Source organism: Somniosus microcephalus, chromosome 11 (assembly GCF_052327205.1).
Source record: "Somniosus microcephalus isolate GS21.2 chromosome 11, FLI_Smic_1.0, whole genome shotgun sequence".
NCBI classification, from domain to species: Eukaryota; Metazoa; Chordata; class Chondrichthyes; order Squaliformes; family Somniosidae; genus Somniosus; species Somniosus microcephalus.
In genome coordinates, this window is record NC_140997.1 from 807,744 (window position 1) to 826,564 (window position 18,821).

An 18,821-nucleotide genomic window follows, 5' to 3' on the forward strand; every position below is an offset into this window, starting at 1 on the left:
GGCACCATATGAATACATGAAGATGACAGACAGGAAAAGACCATCTGGTCCATCAAACCTGCCCCACACAATCTGAATGCGTGAAGCATCATGATTAGACACGCCCTACCCACCAGCAGCCATGTAATCTGGGAGGGACAAAAATACAGATAATTTCCCAAGGCCAATTAGGGAGTTGAAAACTTGTCCAGGAGACCACATTAACCATGCTTATATTAGCTGATATTTCACCTACCTTTTATAAAATGTGATCTCTGCCCCAAGCAGGAACTGGTCCAGCTCTCTCGAAGGTTTGTAGAGAATCAGCACTCACCGCACAAGCAAGCAACTGATTCCAAAGGTCTACTATCCTCTGGGAAAAGAAGAACCGCCTAATATCTATCCTCTCCAAACTTGTACGCATGACCACTGGTCTTCCCCAGTTCATCAAATTGAAATAATCCATTGATAGGAACACAATCTAATACTTTAACTATATACCTCAGTCAAATCACCCCTAATTCTATGCATCTATAAAGTGAATAGACCCAGCTTTTTAAGCCTCTCTGAGAAACAAAGAGTTTTTTAAGCTGGGAACCATTTTTGTGGCCCTCCTCTGAAACTTTTTCATAGCCTCTATCGCCCACCATATGAAGGGACCAAAACTGGATGCAGTATTCTAAATGTGGTCTAACCACAGTTTTGCTTTGTTTTGAATAGTCGCAACCTAATACCCTATTTGCTTGGGCTACAGCTTCTCCGCATTGGTCATGAACCTTTAGAGAATCATACACTAACACGAAAATTGTTCTCTCTCAATCGATTTCAGTGGTGTTGCATGTAAAGTGTAAGTGTACTTGGTGTTGCTCTTTCCCAAATGCAAAGCACTGACACCGTAGCACAAGCACTGCAGTGGTTCAAGGAGAAGGATCACCACCACCTTCTCAACAAATCCAGAAAACAAATTCATTTTTTTTAATGTTTCTTTCAATCCTTATCTCATTTCTTTATTTTTGCCTGTCTAACCAGTTATTTAACAGTCTTCATCCTATCCTTATACTTCTCAGCAGAATTCCTAGTTGCCCTGTGGGCATTGAGCCAGCCAGGTAGAGATGTCAGGCTTCCTTCCCTCCAACTTTAGTGAACCGGTTGCCTTTTTATGACAGTCCAGCAGCTTTCACGGTCATTTTCTGGTGCTATCCCAATTTCACAACTTGCCATGGTGGATTTTGAACTCATGACCTCTAGGTTGCTACCAATGCTCGCTTTAATTTTTTTGGGTGTGTGCAGCCCCTTTTAGGTCCATTCAGAATATTGCGCGTGTGCGGTTTTTCCCATTTTAAAGCCAGTGAGCCGGCTACGTGGGAGGCCCAGAGCGCTTAACATTGGTTGCTACCATAGCCACTAGGTTACTGTACCCAAATTGAAGATCTATATTTAAAGAACATCCTCCTTTTTTTCCCCCTTAATCCTTGCATTACTATCTTTGTTGACAACAAAGGTTTCCTCATATGCTTGTTATTTTTCTTACCCGGTGGCGATACTTGACTTTTTAATCTCTGGACTGTGCATTTACTAGGTAACCACTTCTCTTCTTAAGATTTGTCCTTCTAACAATCTATTCGACTCCAGCTCCATTAGCTGCTTTCTCATTACCTCAAAATCTGTCTTCCTCAGATTAAGAGTCTTTGATGTACTGTCCTTATCCATGCTGAGCCTGATGCCAAACTCAATTATGTTGTGGTCACTGTGACTAAGATGTTCCTTAACCTTTTATAGAATCATACAACACAGAAGGAGGCCATTCTGCCCATCGTGCCTGTGCCGGCTCTTTGAAACCTTAACTTATTTAGTCATCTCTGGTTTATTAGACTAAACCACATCCAGAATCACTGCATCACTGGGTTGGTTGTGAGGCGCAGGCTGAATAGGGCTTTCTTAGCGGGGTCTTTGAGTGCTCCAGTGTTGATTTTCCTGCGGCATTTTTCTGTTGCCACCACTGTTTTGGGGCTACATTGATGGAGATGACAGAGCGGATTAGGCGGTGGTCTGTCCAGCAGTCGTCAGCTCCTGTCATGGCGCGGGTGATGCAGACGTCCTTGCGGTTCCTCGCTTGGACAATGACGTAGTCCAGCAGATGCCAGTGTTTGGAGCGAGGGTGCTGCCATGAAGCCTTGTACTTGTCTCTCTGATGGAACAAGGTGTTGGTTATGACAAGGCCATGTTCTAAACATTTCGTCAGGCGGAGGGTACCATTGGAGTTGGCTTTCCCTACCCCCTCTCTGCCAATCACGCCTCCCCAGAGGTCTGTGTCCTTTCCAACTCTGGCATTAAAGTTGCCAAGGAGGATCAACTTGTCGCCCGTTGAGGCTCGGGACAGGGATTGTTCGAGGCTGGAGTAGAATTCCTCTTTGGTCTCGTCTGTGGCTTCTAATGTTGGAGCGTACGCACTGATGACCGTAGCGCACTGGTTCCGGGCTAAGGTGAGCTGAAGAGTCATGAGGCGCTCGTTTATACCGCAAGGGGAGTCTCTGAGTCGTCCAACTAGCTCAATTTTTATGGCGAAGCCTACCCCATGGAGACGGCGTTCTTCTTCAGGTTTGCCTTTCCAGAAGAAGTAGCCCCCGCCTTGTTCCTTGAGCTAGCCTTCCCCTGCCCGCCGGGTCTCACTTAAGGTGCCGATGTCAATGTCGAAACGTCTGAGCTCCCAGGCAACGATAGCAGTATGGCGTTCCGGTCTGTCACTGTTGGGGTTGTCCATGAGGGTCCTGACGTTCCAGGTCCCGAACTTCATTTTAAAGGGTGGAAGATGCCTGTGTGTGAATTCTTTTAACCTGGGGTGGCCGTTGCACACCAGCTACCACACGAGCTTGACAGAGCAAGGTCTTGGTCCAATGGCAAGGGGATCTAAGACGATTGGAGACCAGGCTGTACTACAACAGCCTAGCACACACACACAAACATACTCCTACTGTCCTCCCTCCTTCCTGCAGGTCCTCTCTGCCTAGGTTTCGTAGGATGGCATTGTGGTGCTCCATGTTGGCTCAAAAAGCTCTCCTGGATGCACTTTAAGAATTCTGCACCCTCTAAGCCTTTCACACTCTGACTATCCCAATTAATATTGGGGAAGTTGAAATCCCCCACTATTATTACCCTATTATTTTCGCACTTTTCTGAGATTTGCCTACATATCTGTTCCTCAGATCTGCCTACATTGCGAAAATAATAGGGTAATAATAGTGGGGGATTTCAACTTCCCCAATATAAATTGGGATAGTCAGAGTGTGAAAGGCTTAGAGGGTGCAGAATTCTTAAAGTGCATCCAGGAGAGCTTTTTGAGCCAACATGTAGAAAGTCCTACAAGAGAGGGGGCGGTACTGGACCTAATTCTGGGGAATGTAGCCGGGCAAGTGGTGGAAGTGTCAGTAGGAGAGCATTTTGGCGACAGTGACCATAATTCGGTGAGATTTAAGGTGGTCATGGAAAAAGACAAAGACGGCCCGGAAATAAGGGTTCTAAATTGGGGGAAGGCCGATTTTAATATGATAAGGCAGGATCTGGCCAAAGTGGACTGGGAGCAGCTACTTATAGGAAAATCCGCATCAAAACAGTGGGAGACTTTCAGAAGGGAAATGGAGAGAGTACAACGCCAACATGTTCCTGTAAAGGTCAAGGGTGGGACCAACAAGCAAAGGGAACCTTGGATGACAAGGGATATACAAAAATGCATTAGAAATAAAAGGGGGGCTTTTGGCAGTTACAAAAGACGGAAGAAGCCCTAGAGGAGTATAAAAAATGCAGGGGCATACTTAAAAAAGAAATTAGGAGGGCGAGGAGGGGCCATGAAATAACACTGGCGAGCAAAATAAAGGAAAATCCTAAGATGTTTTATAAGTATATTAAGGGCAAGAGGATAACCAGGGAAAGGGTAGGACCCATTAGGGACCAAAGTGGCAATCTGTGTGTAGAGCCAGATGATGTAGGCGGGGTTTTAAATGAATTTTTTGCATCTGTGTTCACTATGGAGAAAGACGATGCAGACATAGAAATCGGGCAAGGGGACTGTGACATACGTGAACATATTAGCATCGAGAGGGAGGAGGTGCTAGCGGTTTTAGCAGGCCAAAAAGTGGATAAATCCCCAGGCCCGGACGAGATGTATCCCAGGCTGCTGTGGGAGGCAAAGGAGGAGATTGCAGGGGCTGACACAAATTTTCAGAACCTCTCTGGCCACAGGGGATGTACCAGAGGACTGGACAACAGCTAATGTAGTACCATTATTCAAGAAGGGTAGCAGGGATAAACCAGGGAATTACAGGCCAGTGAGCCTAACATCTGTGGTAGGGAAATTATTGGAAAAAATTCTGAGGGACAAAATTAGTCTCCACTTGGAGAGGCAAGGATTAATCGGGGATAGTCAGCATGGCTTTGTCAAGGGTAAATCATGTCTGACAAATCTGAATTTTTCGAGGGGGTGACTAGGGGGGTGGACGAGGGAAATGCTGTGGATGTGGTTTACATGGACTTCAGTAAAGCTTTTGACAAAGTCCCGCATAGGAGACTGGTCAAGAAGGTAAGAGCCCATGGGAACCAGGGTGCCTTGGCGCGTTGGATCCTAAACTGGCTGAGTGGCAGGAGGCAGAGGGTGATGGTCGAAGGATGCTTTTGTGACTGGAAGCCTGTGTCCAGTGGGGTACCTCAGGGATCGGTGCTGGGTCCCTTGTTGTTTGTGATCTACATAAATGATTTGGATGAGAATGTAAAAGGTATGATCAGTAAGTTCGCAGATGACACGAAAATTGGTGGGGTGGTAAATTGCGAGGAGGAAAGCCTCAGGCTACAGGACGATATAAACGGGTTGGTCAAATGGGTGGAAAAGTGGCAAATGGAATTTAACCCTGAAAAGTGCGAGGTGATGCATTTTGGACGGACAAATAAGGCAAGGGAATACACAATGAGTGGTAGGACCCTAGGAAGTACAGAGGGTCAGAGGGACCTTGGTGTACATGTACATAGATCCCTGAAGGCAGCGGAACAGGTAGATAAGGTGGTTAAAAAGGCACATGGGATACTTGCCTTCATTAGCCAAATTAACACTGATATTCTGGTGAAGTTTAGCCGGGGGGAGGTTAGTGGAGCCCCATCAGTTTTTTGTATTTGTGCCTGTATTCGTATTTGTATTCCTGGCCCCGGGCTCCCCTCGCGATCCCTGGCCCCGGGCTCCCCTCGCGATCCCTGGCCCCGGGCTCCCCTCGCGATCCCTGGCCCCGGGCTCCCCTCGCGATCCCTGGCCCCGGGCTCCCCTCGCGATCCCTGGCCCCGGGCTCCCCTCGCGATCCCTGGCCCCGGGCTCCCCTCGCGATCCCTGGCCCCGGGCTCCCCTCGCGATCCCTGGCCCCGGGCTCCCCTCGCGATCCCTGGCCCCGGGCTCCCCTCGCGATCCCTGGCCCCGGGCTCCCCTCGCGATCCCTGGCCCCGGGCTCGCCTCGCGATCCCTGGCCCCGGGCTCGCCTCGCGATCCCTGGCCCCGGGCTCCCCTCGCGATCCCTGGCCCCGGGCTCCCCTCGCGATCCCTGGCCCCGGGCTCCCCTCGCGATCCCTGGCCCCGGGCTCCCCTCGCGATCCCTGGCCCCGGGCTCCCCTCGCGATCCCTGGCCCCGGGCTCCCCTCGCGATCCCTGGCCCCGGGCTCCCCTCGCGATCCCTGGCCCCGGGCTCCCCTCGCCATCCCTGGCCCCGGGCTCCCCTCGCCATCCCTGGCCCCGGGCTCCCCTCGCCATCCCTGGCCCCGGGCTCCCCTCGCCATCCCTGGCCCCGGGCTCCCCTCGCCATCCCTGGCCCCGGGCTCCCCTCGCGATCCCTGGCCCCGGGCTCCCCTCGCGATCCCTGGCCCCGGGCTCGCCTCGCGATCCCTGGCCCCGGGCTCGCCTCGCGATCCCTGGCCCCGGGCTCCCCTCGCGATCCCTGGCCCCGGGCTCCCCTCGCGATCCCTGGCCCCGGGCTCCCCTCGCGATCCCTGGCCCCGGGCTCCCCTCGCGATCCCTGGCCCCGGGCTCCCCTCGCGATCCCTGGCCCCGGGCTCCCCTCGCGATCCCTGGCCCCGGGCTCCCCTCGCGATCCCTGGCCCCGGGCTCCCCTCGCCATCCCTGGCCCCGGGCTCCCCTCGCCATCCCTGGCCCCGGGCTCCCCTCGCCATCCCTGGCCCCGGGCTCCCCTCGCCATCCCTGGCCCCGGGCTCCCCTCGCCATCCCTGGCCCCGGGCTCCCCTCGCCATCCCTGGCCCCGGGCTCCCCTCGCCATCCCTGGCCCCGGGCTCCCCTCGCCATCCCTGGCCCCGGGCTCCCCTCGCCATCCCTGGCCCCGGGCTCCCCTCGCCATCCCTGGCCCCGGGCTCGCCTCGCCATCCCTGGCCCCGGGCTCGCCTCGCGATTCTAGGCAAGATGGCTCCTGGGCTGGCAACTCCCTAATGAGCACCTTGGCCATCCGTTGCCATCCTTTGCTCTTTCTCCCCCAGTCTCCTCTTTTCTGCTGTTTAAGTTCACCTGGCTACCCGCCACCATCTCAGCACAGCCCCAGCCTGGCATGAGGTTGAAAAGGCCATCCGACAACTGAAGAACAACAAGGCCTCAGTAGCAGATGGAATCCCCGCCGAGGCACTAAAGCATGGCGGAGAAGCGCTACTGGCGCGAATTCATGAGCTAATTTCTCTTATCTGGAAGGAGGAGAGCATGCCAGGGGATCTCGGAGATGCCGTAATTGTGACCATCTTCAAGAAAGGTGACAAATCCAATTGCTGTAATTACAGAGGTGTTTCCCTGCTGTCTGCCACAGGGAAAGCCATCGCAAGAACCCTCCTCAATCGCCTTCTCCCAGTGGCTGGCGAGCTCCTCCCAGAGTCGCAATGCGGTTTCCGCCCATTAAGGGGCACAATGGACATGATCTTCACCGTGCGTCAATTACAAGAGAAATGCAGGGAACAGCACCATCCGCTGTACATGGCCTTCTTTGACCCCACAAAGGCCTTCGACACTGTCAACCATGAGGGATTATGGAGTGTCCTCCTCAAATTCTGCTGCCCTCAAAAGTTTGTCACCATCCTCCACCTGCTTCACGACAACATGCAAACCGTGACCCTGACCAACGGTTCCACCACAGACCCAATTCCCGTATGGACCGGGGTCAAGCAAGGCTGTGTCATCGCACCAATGCTCTTCTCAATCTTCCTTGCTGCAATGCTCCATCTCACCTTCAGTAAGCTTCCCACTGGAGTGGAGCTAATTTACAGAACAAACAGGAAACTGTTCAACCTCCGTCACCTCCAGTCCAGATCCAAGGTCTTCCCATCCTCTCGTCGAATTACAGTATGCAGACATAGAAACATAGACAACGCTTGCGTCTGTGCACGCTCGGAGGCCGAACTCCAAACCATCGTCAACACCTTCACCGAAGCATACGAGAGCATGGGCCTTACACCAAACATCCGTAAGACAAAGGTCCTCTACCAACCTGCCCCTGCCACACAGTACTGCCCCCCCGATTATCAAAATCCATGACAAGACCTTGGACAACGTGGACCACTTTCCATACCTCGGGAGCCTACTGTCAACAAGGGCAGACGTTGATTATGAAGTCCAACACCGCCTTCAGTGTGGCAGTGCAGCCTTCGGTCGCCTGAGGAAGAGAGTGTTTGAAGACCAGGACCTCAAACCCGGCACCAAGCTCATGGTCTACAGAGCAGTAGTGATACCCGCCCTCCTATATGCCTCAGAAACATGGACCATGTGCAGCAGGCACCTCAAAGCACTGGAGAGGTACCACCAACGCTGCCTCCACAAGATCCTGCAAATCCATTGGCAGGATAGGCGCACCAACGTCGGTGTTCTCGCTCAGACCAACGTCGGTGTTCTCGCTCAGGTCAACATCCCCAGCATCGAAGCTTTGACCATGCTCGATCAGCTCCGATGGATGGGTCACATTGTTCGCATGCCCGATACGAGACTCCCAAAACAAGCGCTCTACTCGGAGCTCCGACGCAGAAAGAGAGCCCCAGGTGGGCAGAGGAAACGCTTCAAGGACCCCCTCAAAGCCTCCTTGAAAAAGTGCAACATCCCCACCGACACCTGGGAATCTCGCCCAAGACTGCACAAAGTGGAGGAGAAGTATCCGGGAAGGCGCTGAACACTTCGAGTCTCTTTGCCGGGAGCAAGCGGAAGCCAAGCGCAAGGAGCGCACGTCAACCCAAGCACCCCACCCATCCACCCCTTCAACCACTGTCTGCCCCACCTGTGACAGAAACTGTAGGTGCCGCATTGGACTCATCAATCACCTGAGAAATCATTTTTAATGTGGAAGCAAGTCATCCTCGGTTCCGCCTAAGAAGGAAGATTAGACTGAACCACATCAAGAATCGCCTGCCTCCTGTGTGCTCCTGATCCACCTGAGTTTAAAAAAAAAAACAGTCCATGACCATGACCAGGAAGTAAATCTCTTGCTCCTGGTCCCACTGTAGTCCTTCCACTTAATGACACCTCTGTTAAAGCTGCTATATAAATGCAAGTTGTTGGTCTGTATGGAGTTAGCTGATCACCATTAGGGCAGTGATCAGGCACTACAATGGCCACAAGTGTCCTTAGTCTAGGATCAGAGGGAAATTCGCCAGGATTCTTGATTCTGGTCACTAACCAATGCATGTATGTGGATGTTGGGGCAGGATGGGATCAGAATTGACTGTGATGCATCCCATGTTTGAATAGTCTGCCAACATTCAATTTTCAGGCTCACTAATGAAAAATGACCACTCAAACGAGGCAACAGAAAAGTACTAGAGTTTTGAGTTGAAATGTGGGTACCTCTTCATAACCTAGGGGTTTAGGTGCTGAAATTATCCTTGTCACTCTTCTCTAAATCCTCTTCAATGCATCAGCATACTTTTGACGGTAGGTTACTGAGAAATATTCCAATTGTGACTTCTACAATTTAAATCCAATGTATGTCTCACATTACAAACATTACACTTTGTTACAGATACAAAACAATCTTTTCAAAAAGAAGAAAGCCAATCATTAATGTGGGTTCTAACGTGGGCCCTGTAATTTACAAACCGCTGACAGTTGCCCTCCAAATGACATCAGCATTTTAAAACTAGCTACAAATAGCTGGAAGTGTCAACTTAAAGGCACATGTTCCTACAGACAGTACTTGAAGATAGGTCTTAAAGGGACAGGCCAGGTTAGCAGCTACCCATGCGCAATGTCACAGACTACCTGTGCACAATGTTAGTGATCTATATAAAGTTAGAATAACGTAGTTGAATGCCCCTGAGATGCATCTAGTACATGATTGTTTACAGCTTCACGTTAACTGAATAATTTCAGTGAATTATCAATAATTGCTCCTGAATCCTCTCCCCCATCTTTGCCAGTGGACATTTCTTTGTTGTTTACTTGCTGTATATTTCCTGTTCCAGTCTAGATAGGCTTATATTTATTTATCTGCATTAATGGAGTATTACAAGTACCAGCCTCCTTCAAATATTTATGGATAGTGTGAACCTTGGACACAGGACAAACCGCTATGAAATTCCAGTCACCCCCCCCTCCACCACCTCCAAGAACTTTTACATTTATTATCCATACCTTTAATACTGTAACAATTATCTGGCTTTAAGCCAGTGTCTGAGCATAGCAAGAAGATGGGTTAACGAGGACTAGTGATATCAATCGCCGTGATCTCCTGCAGCTTGATAGATACTTTGATTTTTTAAATGAGTTTTGATGGTGGAAAGACCTCTTTATATTTAAAAAATGGAATAACTTGAAAATGTTATAGCAACTCATGTCCTCAGGATGCCCAAAGTGCTTCATAGCAATGAATTACTTTTGAAGTGTAGTCACGCCTGTTAATGCACGATTATGTCACACAATTGCTGCAGTATTCTTGTGACTTAATGACATTTTTGGTGAGAGTTACGCCATCCTATTGCATATTTACGAAGCAAGAAAGGAGGCTTTGGCAGTTAAGCTTTATTGGTAACAGTCCTATTTTAGCTTTTCATTTTAGGCGAAGTGATTATTATGGATGATAAAGCAGAGTCTGGCTTGCCATGTTGACCATTATATTTTTGACGTTCCTGCTTGATTTTAGAATTAGCGAGATTAGAGAGGAATCAGCAACGAATATAACCTGTGTTGCGTACATAGCAGCATGCAGGATTTTAAATGTATTGTCCTTGCCTTCCTGCTACAGTGCCATCGAATTCATAGAACCTTAGCGAGCCAGTTCAAGTATGCCCTTGTCTGGGTAAGTATGTTGGCATTCTACATTGAATTGAAAATTTGGAATATTTAATACTTGCTTACATCGGAAATAACTTGTCTGCTAACGAGGAATGTCATTTTGTCTTTCATTCTAGGGAACGAGTACAAAGTATAGTCCTCAACGAGTGGGGCTGAATCACATAATGGAGCATGAGGACGTCATCCAAATCGTCAAGAAATAAATAATCGCCCATGTTGCACACGTATCTGCAGTGTATCACGAGCCCTCCCCTTCCCTTGCACGACAGGCAATGTGAAAATGGACTATTTGGAAATTGTAATGAAAGGATTGTGTTAAACTGCTGGATGGAAAATGGTTTGCTGTGGCAGCTCTTTAATAACAAATTTACCGTGACTCTGGTATCCTGTAGTAAGGTGCATGTTAAAATGGTAGCATATGCCCTGCTATATAGGCTAATACTGTACTTTGTAGCAGTGGCTACAGCCATTCAAATTTCTATTTGTTCGAACGGAGATGAGATCTAGTTGAAGGGGCAAGGCATTAGTCGAATGCTTTAATTAGCTTAACGTTCTCCTTCTCCCAAATATTGCAGAGCCTACATGTTCCTATACTAATGCACATAAAAGAAAAGCATTTGTCCACTGGGTCCCTTTTTGTTTCTTTCTGATGTTTCCCCCCCCACCTCCAGTAGTTTACAAAAAGAAAGAAATCCCAATTTTCTTCTTTCCTCCAAGTTGTTGACACTGGTACCAGCAGCACCTTGCTATTTCACTCATTCTTTACCTGTGAGACAAGGCAGTGACTGTCAGCAGAATATTCAACCCTGGAGGATTTCATCGCCAAGTCCAAACTTATCCTCGCACAAGACTTGCACTGCACTTTCCAGGAAGAGTCACAGGATAACAATCAGGAACAGGAAACCTGGTCAATATATTCCCCCCCCCCCCCAAATGCTGCTTTCTAATCTATATGGCTTGTACCCACTAAACCATCAAAGGAGTTTTTCGGGTACCTTGTACAGAGATTCCAGGAGTCAGCAGCTGATTGTTGTGGTGAAGCATTGGTGCTATAGCGTGGTCCTGAGTAATTAACACCCAGGGCCCTCGTTATATTTCCCCTTTTTTTGGGGACTTGGGCCAACTTACTCCCACAGGCATTTTAGAACAAGGTTCTGCTGCCCAAAGGTAAAATCTGGTTTGACCCCAGCAAGCAAATCGTGTTTATTTGAAATTTTGTAAACCTTTGATTTTGGATATCAATATAATATATACAATTGGGGCCATGAATTCCTCACTATTCACTGAAGTAATGTGACAATTTGTTTTAATGGAGAGATATAACTTCAATTCTGAAGGGCTTAATTTGTGTAGCACTGTCCCACTTTATACTGAGAATGATTTTGACTTGATGTGGTGGTACCTGGCATTACTTAGAAGGTGCTTATTTTATTGATGATATGCCATTGATTTTCACAAAACTGGCATCTGATGGTGTACAACAGGTGATTTCCATGCCGTCAACGGATTTTAACCGTGGCTTTTGAGGCAGTGGAAAGCATGCGCCTTCGTCCTGTTGGTCCTCCACTGGATCCTGCGGCACATGGGTAAAGAAAAATCAACAAAACAACATTTTGAGATTGCAGGTTCCTGCTTGAGTGCCATTCATTTGGTGCTCTAACATCAATTTAAAAGCTGCATTAGCCTGACAACTAGTAAAAGAAAAGAATAGAGAGCAGCGCTCAGTGGTTGTGGGCCTCCTTATTGCTTGCCTGCTGCATGGCATCAGTATAAATGGCCAGCAATATCAGGCACTTACTGGGTCAGCTGATACAAGCGGGTATTGTCTTACCTCTGGAAGGTCAGGTTTTGCAGTGAAAACTGACTTGCAGCATCATCTTTAGAAAGAAAAGTTACATATTTATAGTACCTTTTTAAGATGCATCCCAAAGCGTTTCACAGTCAATGAAATATCTTTGATATTTGGTCACTGTTCATAGAATCATGGAAATTTACAGCACAGCAGGAGGCCATGAGGCTCATCTTGTCCATGCTGGCCAACAAAGAGCTATCCACCCTAATCCCACTTTCCAGCACTTGGTCCATAGCCTTATAGGTTATGGCACTTCAAGTGCATATCCAAGTACTTTTTAAATGTGACGAGGGTCTCTGCCTTTACCACCCTTTCAGGCAGTGAGCTTCAGACCCCCACCACCCTTTGGGTAAAAAGATTTCTCCAGTCCCCTCTAAACCTCTGACCAATTACTTTAAATCTATGCCCCCTGGTTATTGACCCTTCTGCTAAGGGAAATAGGTCCTTCCTATCCACTCTAGGCCCCTCCTAATTTTATACACCTCAATTAGGTCTCCCCTCGTCCTCCTCTGTTCCAAAGAAAACAACCCCAGCCTATCCAATCTTTCCTCATAGCTAAAATTCCCCAGCCCAGGGAACATCCTTGTAAATCTCCTCTGCACCCCCTTTAGTGCGATCACGTCCTTCCTGTAATGTGACCAGAAATGCAGGCAGTACTCTAGCTGCGGTCTAACTAGTGTTCTATACCATTCAAGCATAACCTCCCTGCTCTTATATTCTATGCCTCGGCTAATAAAGGCAAGTATCCCGTATGCCTTCTTAACCACCTTCCTGTCCTGCTCCCTTCAGGGATTTGCGGACATGCACTCCAAGGTCCCTCTGATCTTCTGCACTTCTCAGTGTCCTAACATTTATAGTGTATTCCCTTGCCTTGTGATATACCTATCAATTCCTCCAATAAAAGGCGAAGAGTTACGAAGGTGACTAAAGGTTTTTATTGACTAAATAACAGAGCCCACTCTCGTGGGTGATCCGATCCAAGCAGGAGGAATACCAGCCAGTCGCTCACCTTTATACCTGGCCTGGTGGATGGAGCCAAGGCGGAGTCGGCAGTGGTCATCCCAGGTATAGCAGTGTGGCAAGAGGCGACCTCGTACCGTGATACAATAGTGGTCAGTGATACAGTTATAACGAACAGTGGTGAACAGTGCTAACTACTAACAGTGATACGATAGTGAACGTGGTTTACCACATTCACCCCTTGTTTAGAATTAAGTCCGGCGGGGTGAAGTGTACTACCAATTCTGGTAGGTCAGTCTGTCCGGAGGCTTCGTAAGCCTCTTCGATCGCCGCAGCGGTGGTGTTGCCTTGTCCGGTGCTGGTGCCTTATCCGGTGTTGGTGCTGGTGCCTTATCCGGTGTTGATGCTGGTGTTTGCGTGGTCGGCGAGGGCTCGTGGGGTTCCGGCATGCCGTCTACCTGGACTGAGGTTGGGGGGGGTGGTGGCGGTGTTTCCGGATCGGCTGAGGGTGCGAGGTCTCGTAGGGAGACAGTGTCCTCCCGCCCGTCTGGGTACGCCACGTAGGCGTACTGGGGGTTGGCGTGCAGGAGGTTCACCCTCTCGACCAGGGGGTCCGTTTTATGGGTCCTCACGTGTTTCCGCAGCCAGACCGGCCCCGGGGCGGTCAGCCAGGTTGGTAGAGTGGTTCCCGTAGTCGACTTCCTGGGGAAAACGAACATTCGTTCATGGGGGGTGGTGTTAGTGGCCGTGCAAAGTAATGACCGGATGGAGTGCAGCGCTGTCGGGAGGACTTCTTGCCAGCGGGAGGTTGGGAGGCCCTTAGACTTTAAGGCTAAGAGGACGGCCTTCCATACCGTCGCGTTCTCTCTTTCCACCTGACCGTTACCTCTGGGGTTGTAGCTGGTGGTCCTGCTTGCTGCAATACCTCTCTCTAGGAGGAATTGCCGGAGTTCCTCGCTCATGAAGGAGGAGCCCCGGTCGCTGTGTATATAGTTCGGGAACCCGAACAAGGCGAAGAGGGCATTCAGGCACTTAATGACCGTGCTACTGGTCATGTCGGGGCAGGGGAAGGCAAAGGGGAAACGGGAGTACTCATCAACGATGTTGAGGAAGTACACATTACGGTCAGAGGACGGGAGGGGCCCCTTAAAGTCGATGCTCAGGCGCTCGAAGGGGCGGGTGGCCTTGATCAGGCTTGCTCGGTCCGGCCTATAGAAGTGCGGTTTGCACTCCGCACAGGTCTGGCAGTTCCTGGTCATGGTCCTGACCTCCTCGATGGAGTAGGTCAGGTTGCGGGCCTTAATGAAATGGTAGAGTCTGGTGACTCCGGGGTGGCAGAGCTGGTCGTGGAGGGTCTGAAGCCTATCGATATGCGCGCTGGCGCATGTCATTCGTGAAAGGGCATCAGGGGATTCGTTCAGCTTGCCTGGCCGGTACAAGATCTCATAATCGTAGGTGGAGAGCTCGATTCTCCATCTCAAAATCTTGTCATTCTTGATTTTGCCCTTCAGCTTGTTATTAAACATGAAAGCCACCGAACGCTGGTCGGTGAGGAGGGTAAATCGTTTGCCTGCTAGGTAGTGCCTCCAGCGCCGTACTGCCTCCACGATCGCCTGGGCCTCTTTCTCGACCGACGAATGTCGGATCTCGGGGCCCTGTAGGGTCCTTGAGAAGAAGGCCACTGGCCTCCCCTCCTGGTTTAGGGTGGCGGCTAAGGCGAAGTCGGATGCGTCGCTCTCCACCTGAAAGGGGATGGACTCGTCCACTGCGTGCATCGTGGCCTTGGCTATGTCTCCCTTAATGAGGGAGAAGGCCGCGCACGCCTCCTCCGTGAGGGGGAAGGAAGTGGCTTTCAGGAGGGGTCTGGCTTTGTCCGCGTAATTGGGTACCCATTGGGCATAGTAGGCGAAAAGCCCCAGGGTTCTCCTAAGTGCTTTAGGGCAGTGGGGGAGGGGTAGCTCCATGAGGGGGCGCATTCTTTCTGGGTCGGGGCCGATGATTCCGTTCTCCACTACGCAGCCGAGGATGGCAAGGCGCGTGGTGTTAAACACGCATTTCTCCTTATTGTAGGTGAGGTTCAGCCGTTGGGCCGTACGGAGGAATTTCTCCAGATTCGCGTCATGTTCCTGCCGGTCGCGGCCGCAGATAGTGACGTTATCTAGGTAGGGGAATGTAGCCTGCAGTTCGTTCTGGTCAACCATCTGGTCCATCTCCCTTTGGAAGACTGAGACCCCATTAGTGACACCGAAGGGGACCCTAAGGAAGTGGTATAGGCGCCCATTCGCCTCGAAGGCGGTATACTGGCGGTCCTCAGGGTGGATAGGGAGTTGGTGGTAGGCCGACTTCAGGTCGATGGTCGAGAATACTTTATACTGTGCAATCTGATTGACCATGTCAGATATGCGGGGGAGGGGGTATGCGTCCAGCTGGGTATATCTGTTTATGGTCTGGCTGTAGTCGATGACCAGGCGGTTTTTATCGCCGGTCTTTACGACTACGACCTGGGCACGCCAGGGGCTGCTGCTCCCCTCGATAATGCCCTCTTTCAGGAGGCGCCGCACCTCAGAGCTAATGAAGGCTCTGTCCCCGGCGCTATACCGCCTGCTTTTGGTAGCGACGGGTTTGCAGTCAGGGGTAAGGTTAGCAAACAGAGAGGGTGGCGGGACCTTGAGGGTGGAGAGGCTGCAGGTGTTACGCGGTGGGCGGTTTAACGTTTGCTGGTTGTTGACTGTGAGTGGGGGGAGGGGTCCACCGTATGCTAGGGTTACGCTTTGGAGGTGGGATTGGAAGTCCAGCCCTAGTAGGACGGCAGCGCAGAGATGGGGGAGGACGAGGAGTTTAAAGTTTTTATACTCCGTGCCCTTAACCGACAGGGTCACGACACAGTAGCCGCTGATGTCCGTGGCGTGGGACCTCGATGCCATCGAGATTCGGCTGCGCGTTGGTAGGACAGAGAGGGAGTAGTGGCTCACCGTGTCTGGGTGGATGAAGCTCTCCGTGCTTCCACTGTCGAACAGGCAGGTCGTGGCGTGGCCGTTCACTTTGATGTCCATCATTGACTTGGACAGATGGTGCGGGCGGGCTTGGTCCAGGGTGACGGAAGCTAGTGTGTAGCTGAGCGAGTCGTCGTCATCTGCGGGCGAGGCGGTCGGGCGTGGTGAGTAAAATGGCGTCTCCCACGAGGTAGGGCCCCATGAGGCACTATTGGGGTCGGTTGCCTTAATCAAAGATGGCCGCCCCCATGACTCATGTGTGGGGATGCTGGCCTCAGTTGCCCTAAACAAAGATGGCCGCCCCCATGACTCATGTGTGGGGATGCTGGCCTCAGTTGCCCTAAACGAAGATGGCCGCCCCCATAGTTCGCATGCGGCACTGCTGGCCTTGGAGAAGTGGCCTTTCTTCAGGCAGGTTTTACATATGGAGTTCTTGGCTGGGCAGCGCGACCTCGGGTGCTTCTCCTGGCCACAAAAAAAACAGCCGGCGGCCCGATCGCGGATGCCCGATGTCGGGGCCGGTGCCGGGGGTGGCGGGGCCGGTCGGGTCCGGGACGCCGACGCAGAGGTAGGTCCCGGGGGCGGCGCTGGGAAGGGTGCTGTGGTAGGGGTCGGGCCCGAGTCCCAGGGTCGCGAGCAGTACCTGGTGAATGCTTCCTGATCTTGGTGGGCCACTTCCAGGGAGATAGCGAGGGCTTCAGCTTTTTCCATGCTGAGGTCTTTAGCTTCCAGCAGTCTTTGCCGTGAGTACTCGGACCGTAGGCCTTTCAGGAATGCGTCGCGGATATTATCTTCAGTATTTTCGGCTGCCGACACCGATTTAAAGTCACAGTTCCTGGCGAGTGCATATAGCGCCTGTGAGAATTCGGCTACTGATTCTCCTGGCTGTTGCGGCCGTGATCTTAGGAGGTGCCTAGCGTACATGTAGTTTACCGGGGTCCGGTACTTCTGTTTCAGCAGGTTGATGGCGGTCTCGTAGGTAGTCATGTCCTCGATGAGAGTGTATACTCTCGGGCTCAGTTGTGCCTGCAGGACACTTAGTTTGGATGCCTGAGGGACGCTGGATTCTCTCAGGTATGATTCGAAGCAGACCAGCCAGTGTTTAAAGTCTGCGGCTGAGTTTGCTGCTCGTGGGTTCAGGTCCAGGTACGGCGGTCTGAGGGCTCGCAGCCAAGCTGGCTGGTGTGGCTGTGCTCCTGGGAGCTGCGCTGGTGGCTCCTCCGCCGGTTGTGACTCGTTGTCGGACATCATTAAATTTAGTCAATAAAATTGATATACCTATCAATTCCTCCAATAAAAGGCGAAGAGTTACGAAGGTGACTAAAGGTTTTTATTGACTAAATAACAGAGCCCACTCTCGTGGGTGATCCGATCCAAGCAGGAGGAATACCAGCCAGTCGCTCACCTTTATACCTGGCCTGGTGGGTGGAGCCAAGGCGGAGTCGGCAGTGGTCATCCCAGGTATAGCAGTGTGGCAAGAGGCGACCTCGTACCGTGATACAATAGTGGTCAGTGATACAGTTATAACGAACAGTGGTGAACAGTGCTAACTACTAACAGTGATACGATAGTGAACGTGGTTTACCACACCTTGTTAGCCCTCCCCAAATGCATTACCTCAAATTGGAAGGTGGGGGGTGGGGGGAGAGGTCAGGTGAGGGGAAATGTAGAAATCTAAAGAGAAATGTCAAGGCAATAGAGCAGTGTAGCGATTTGGGTAAAAATAAGCAGTGTGACAGGAAGGGACAGAGAGTTTAATGGTAGCAGTGCAGCAGGGAATAATGGTTAAAAAAATTAAATGAAAGGCTCTTTATCTGAAAGCACGAAGCATTTGTAACAAGATAGACGAACTAGTGGCACAAATAGAGATAAATGGTTTTGATCTAATAGCCATTACAGAGACATGGTTGCAAGGTGGCTAAGGTTGGGAACTAAATGTTCCCGGGTACTTGACGTTTTGAAAAGACAGGCAAAATGGAAAAGGAGGGGGAGTAGCCCTGATAAAGGATGACTTAAGGACAGTAGCGAGAAAGGATCTCGGCTCGGAAAACCAGGAAGTAGAATCAGTATGGGTGGAGATAAGGAATAACAAGGTGCAGAAAATATTGGTAGGAGTAGTATATAGGCCCCCTAACAGTAACTATACCGTTGGACAGAATATTAATCAAGAAATAGGAGCTTGCAATAAAGGTAATGCAATAATCTTGGGGGACTTTAATCTTTATATAGACTGGCAAATTGGCAAAGGTAGTCTGGAGGATGAGTTCATGGAATGCATTCGGGACAGTTTCCTAGAACAATATGTCATGGACTCAACCAGGGAACAGGTTATTTTAGATCTTGTATTGTGTAATGAGACAGGGTCAATTAGAAATCTCATAGTAAAGGATCCTCTGGGGCAGAGTGATCATAATATGATAGAATTTTACATTAATTTTGAGTGACTTGCCTAAGTCCTAAACTAGTGTCTTAAACTTAAATAAAGCCAATTACATAGGTATGAGGGGCGAGTTGGCCAATGTAGATTAGAAAAATAGATTAATAGGTATGGTGGTAGATAAGCAGTGGCTAGCATTTAAAGAAATATTTAATAATTCTCAACAAAAATACATTCCATTGAGAAACAAAAACTCCACGGGAAAAGTGATCCAACCATAGCTAACTAACGAAGTTAAGGATAGCATTAAATTGAAAGAAGAAGCTTATAATGTTGAAAAGAATAATAGTAAGCCTGAGCATTCGG

The 18,821-nt window shown here is 50.2% G+C and overlaps 1 protein-coding gene across 2 annotated transcripts in view; it reads left to right on the forward strand.

Moving 5' to 3' along the window:
* drg2 (developmentally regulated GTP binding protein 2) overlaps positions 1-13,040 on the forward strand; it is a 44,733-nt gene extending 31,693 nt beyond the window's left edge. For both annotated transcript variants that reach the window (XM_086000017.1, XM_086000016.1), the window contains exons 12-13: positions 10,224-10,277; positions 10,390-13,040. In XM_086000017.1, the coding sequence (XP_085856143.1) occupies positions 10,224-10,277; positions 10,390-10,476 (141 nt within the window). In that variant the 3' untranslated portion in view covers positions 10,477-13,040. The remainder of the gene's footprint in view (positions 1-10,223; positions 10,278-10,389) is intronic.
* The last annotated feature ends 5,781 nt before the right edge of the window (positions 13,041-18,821 follow it).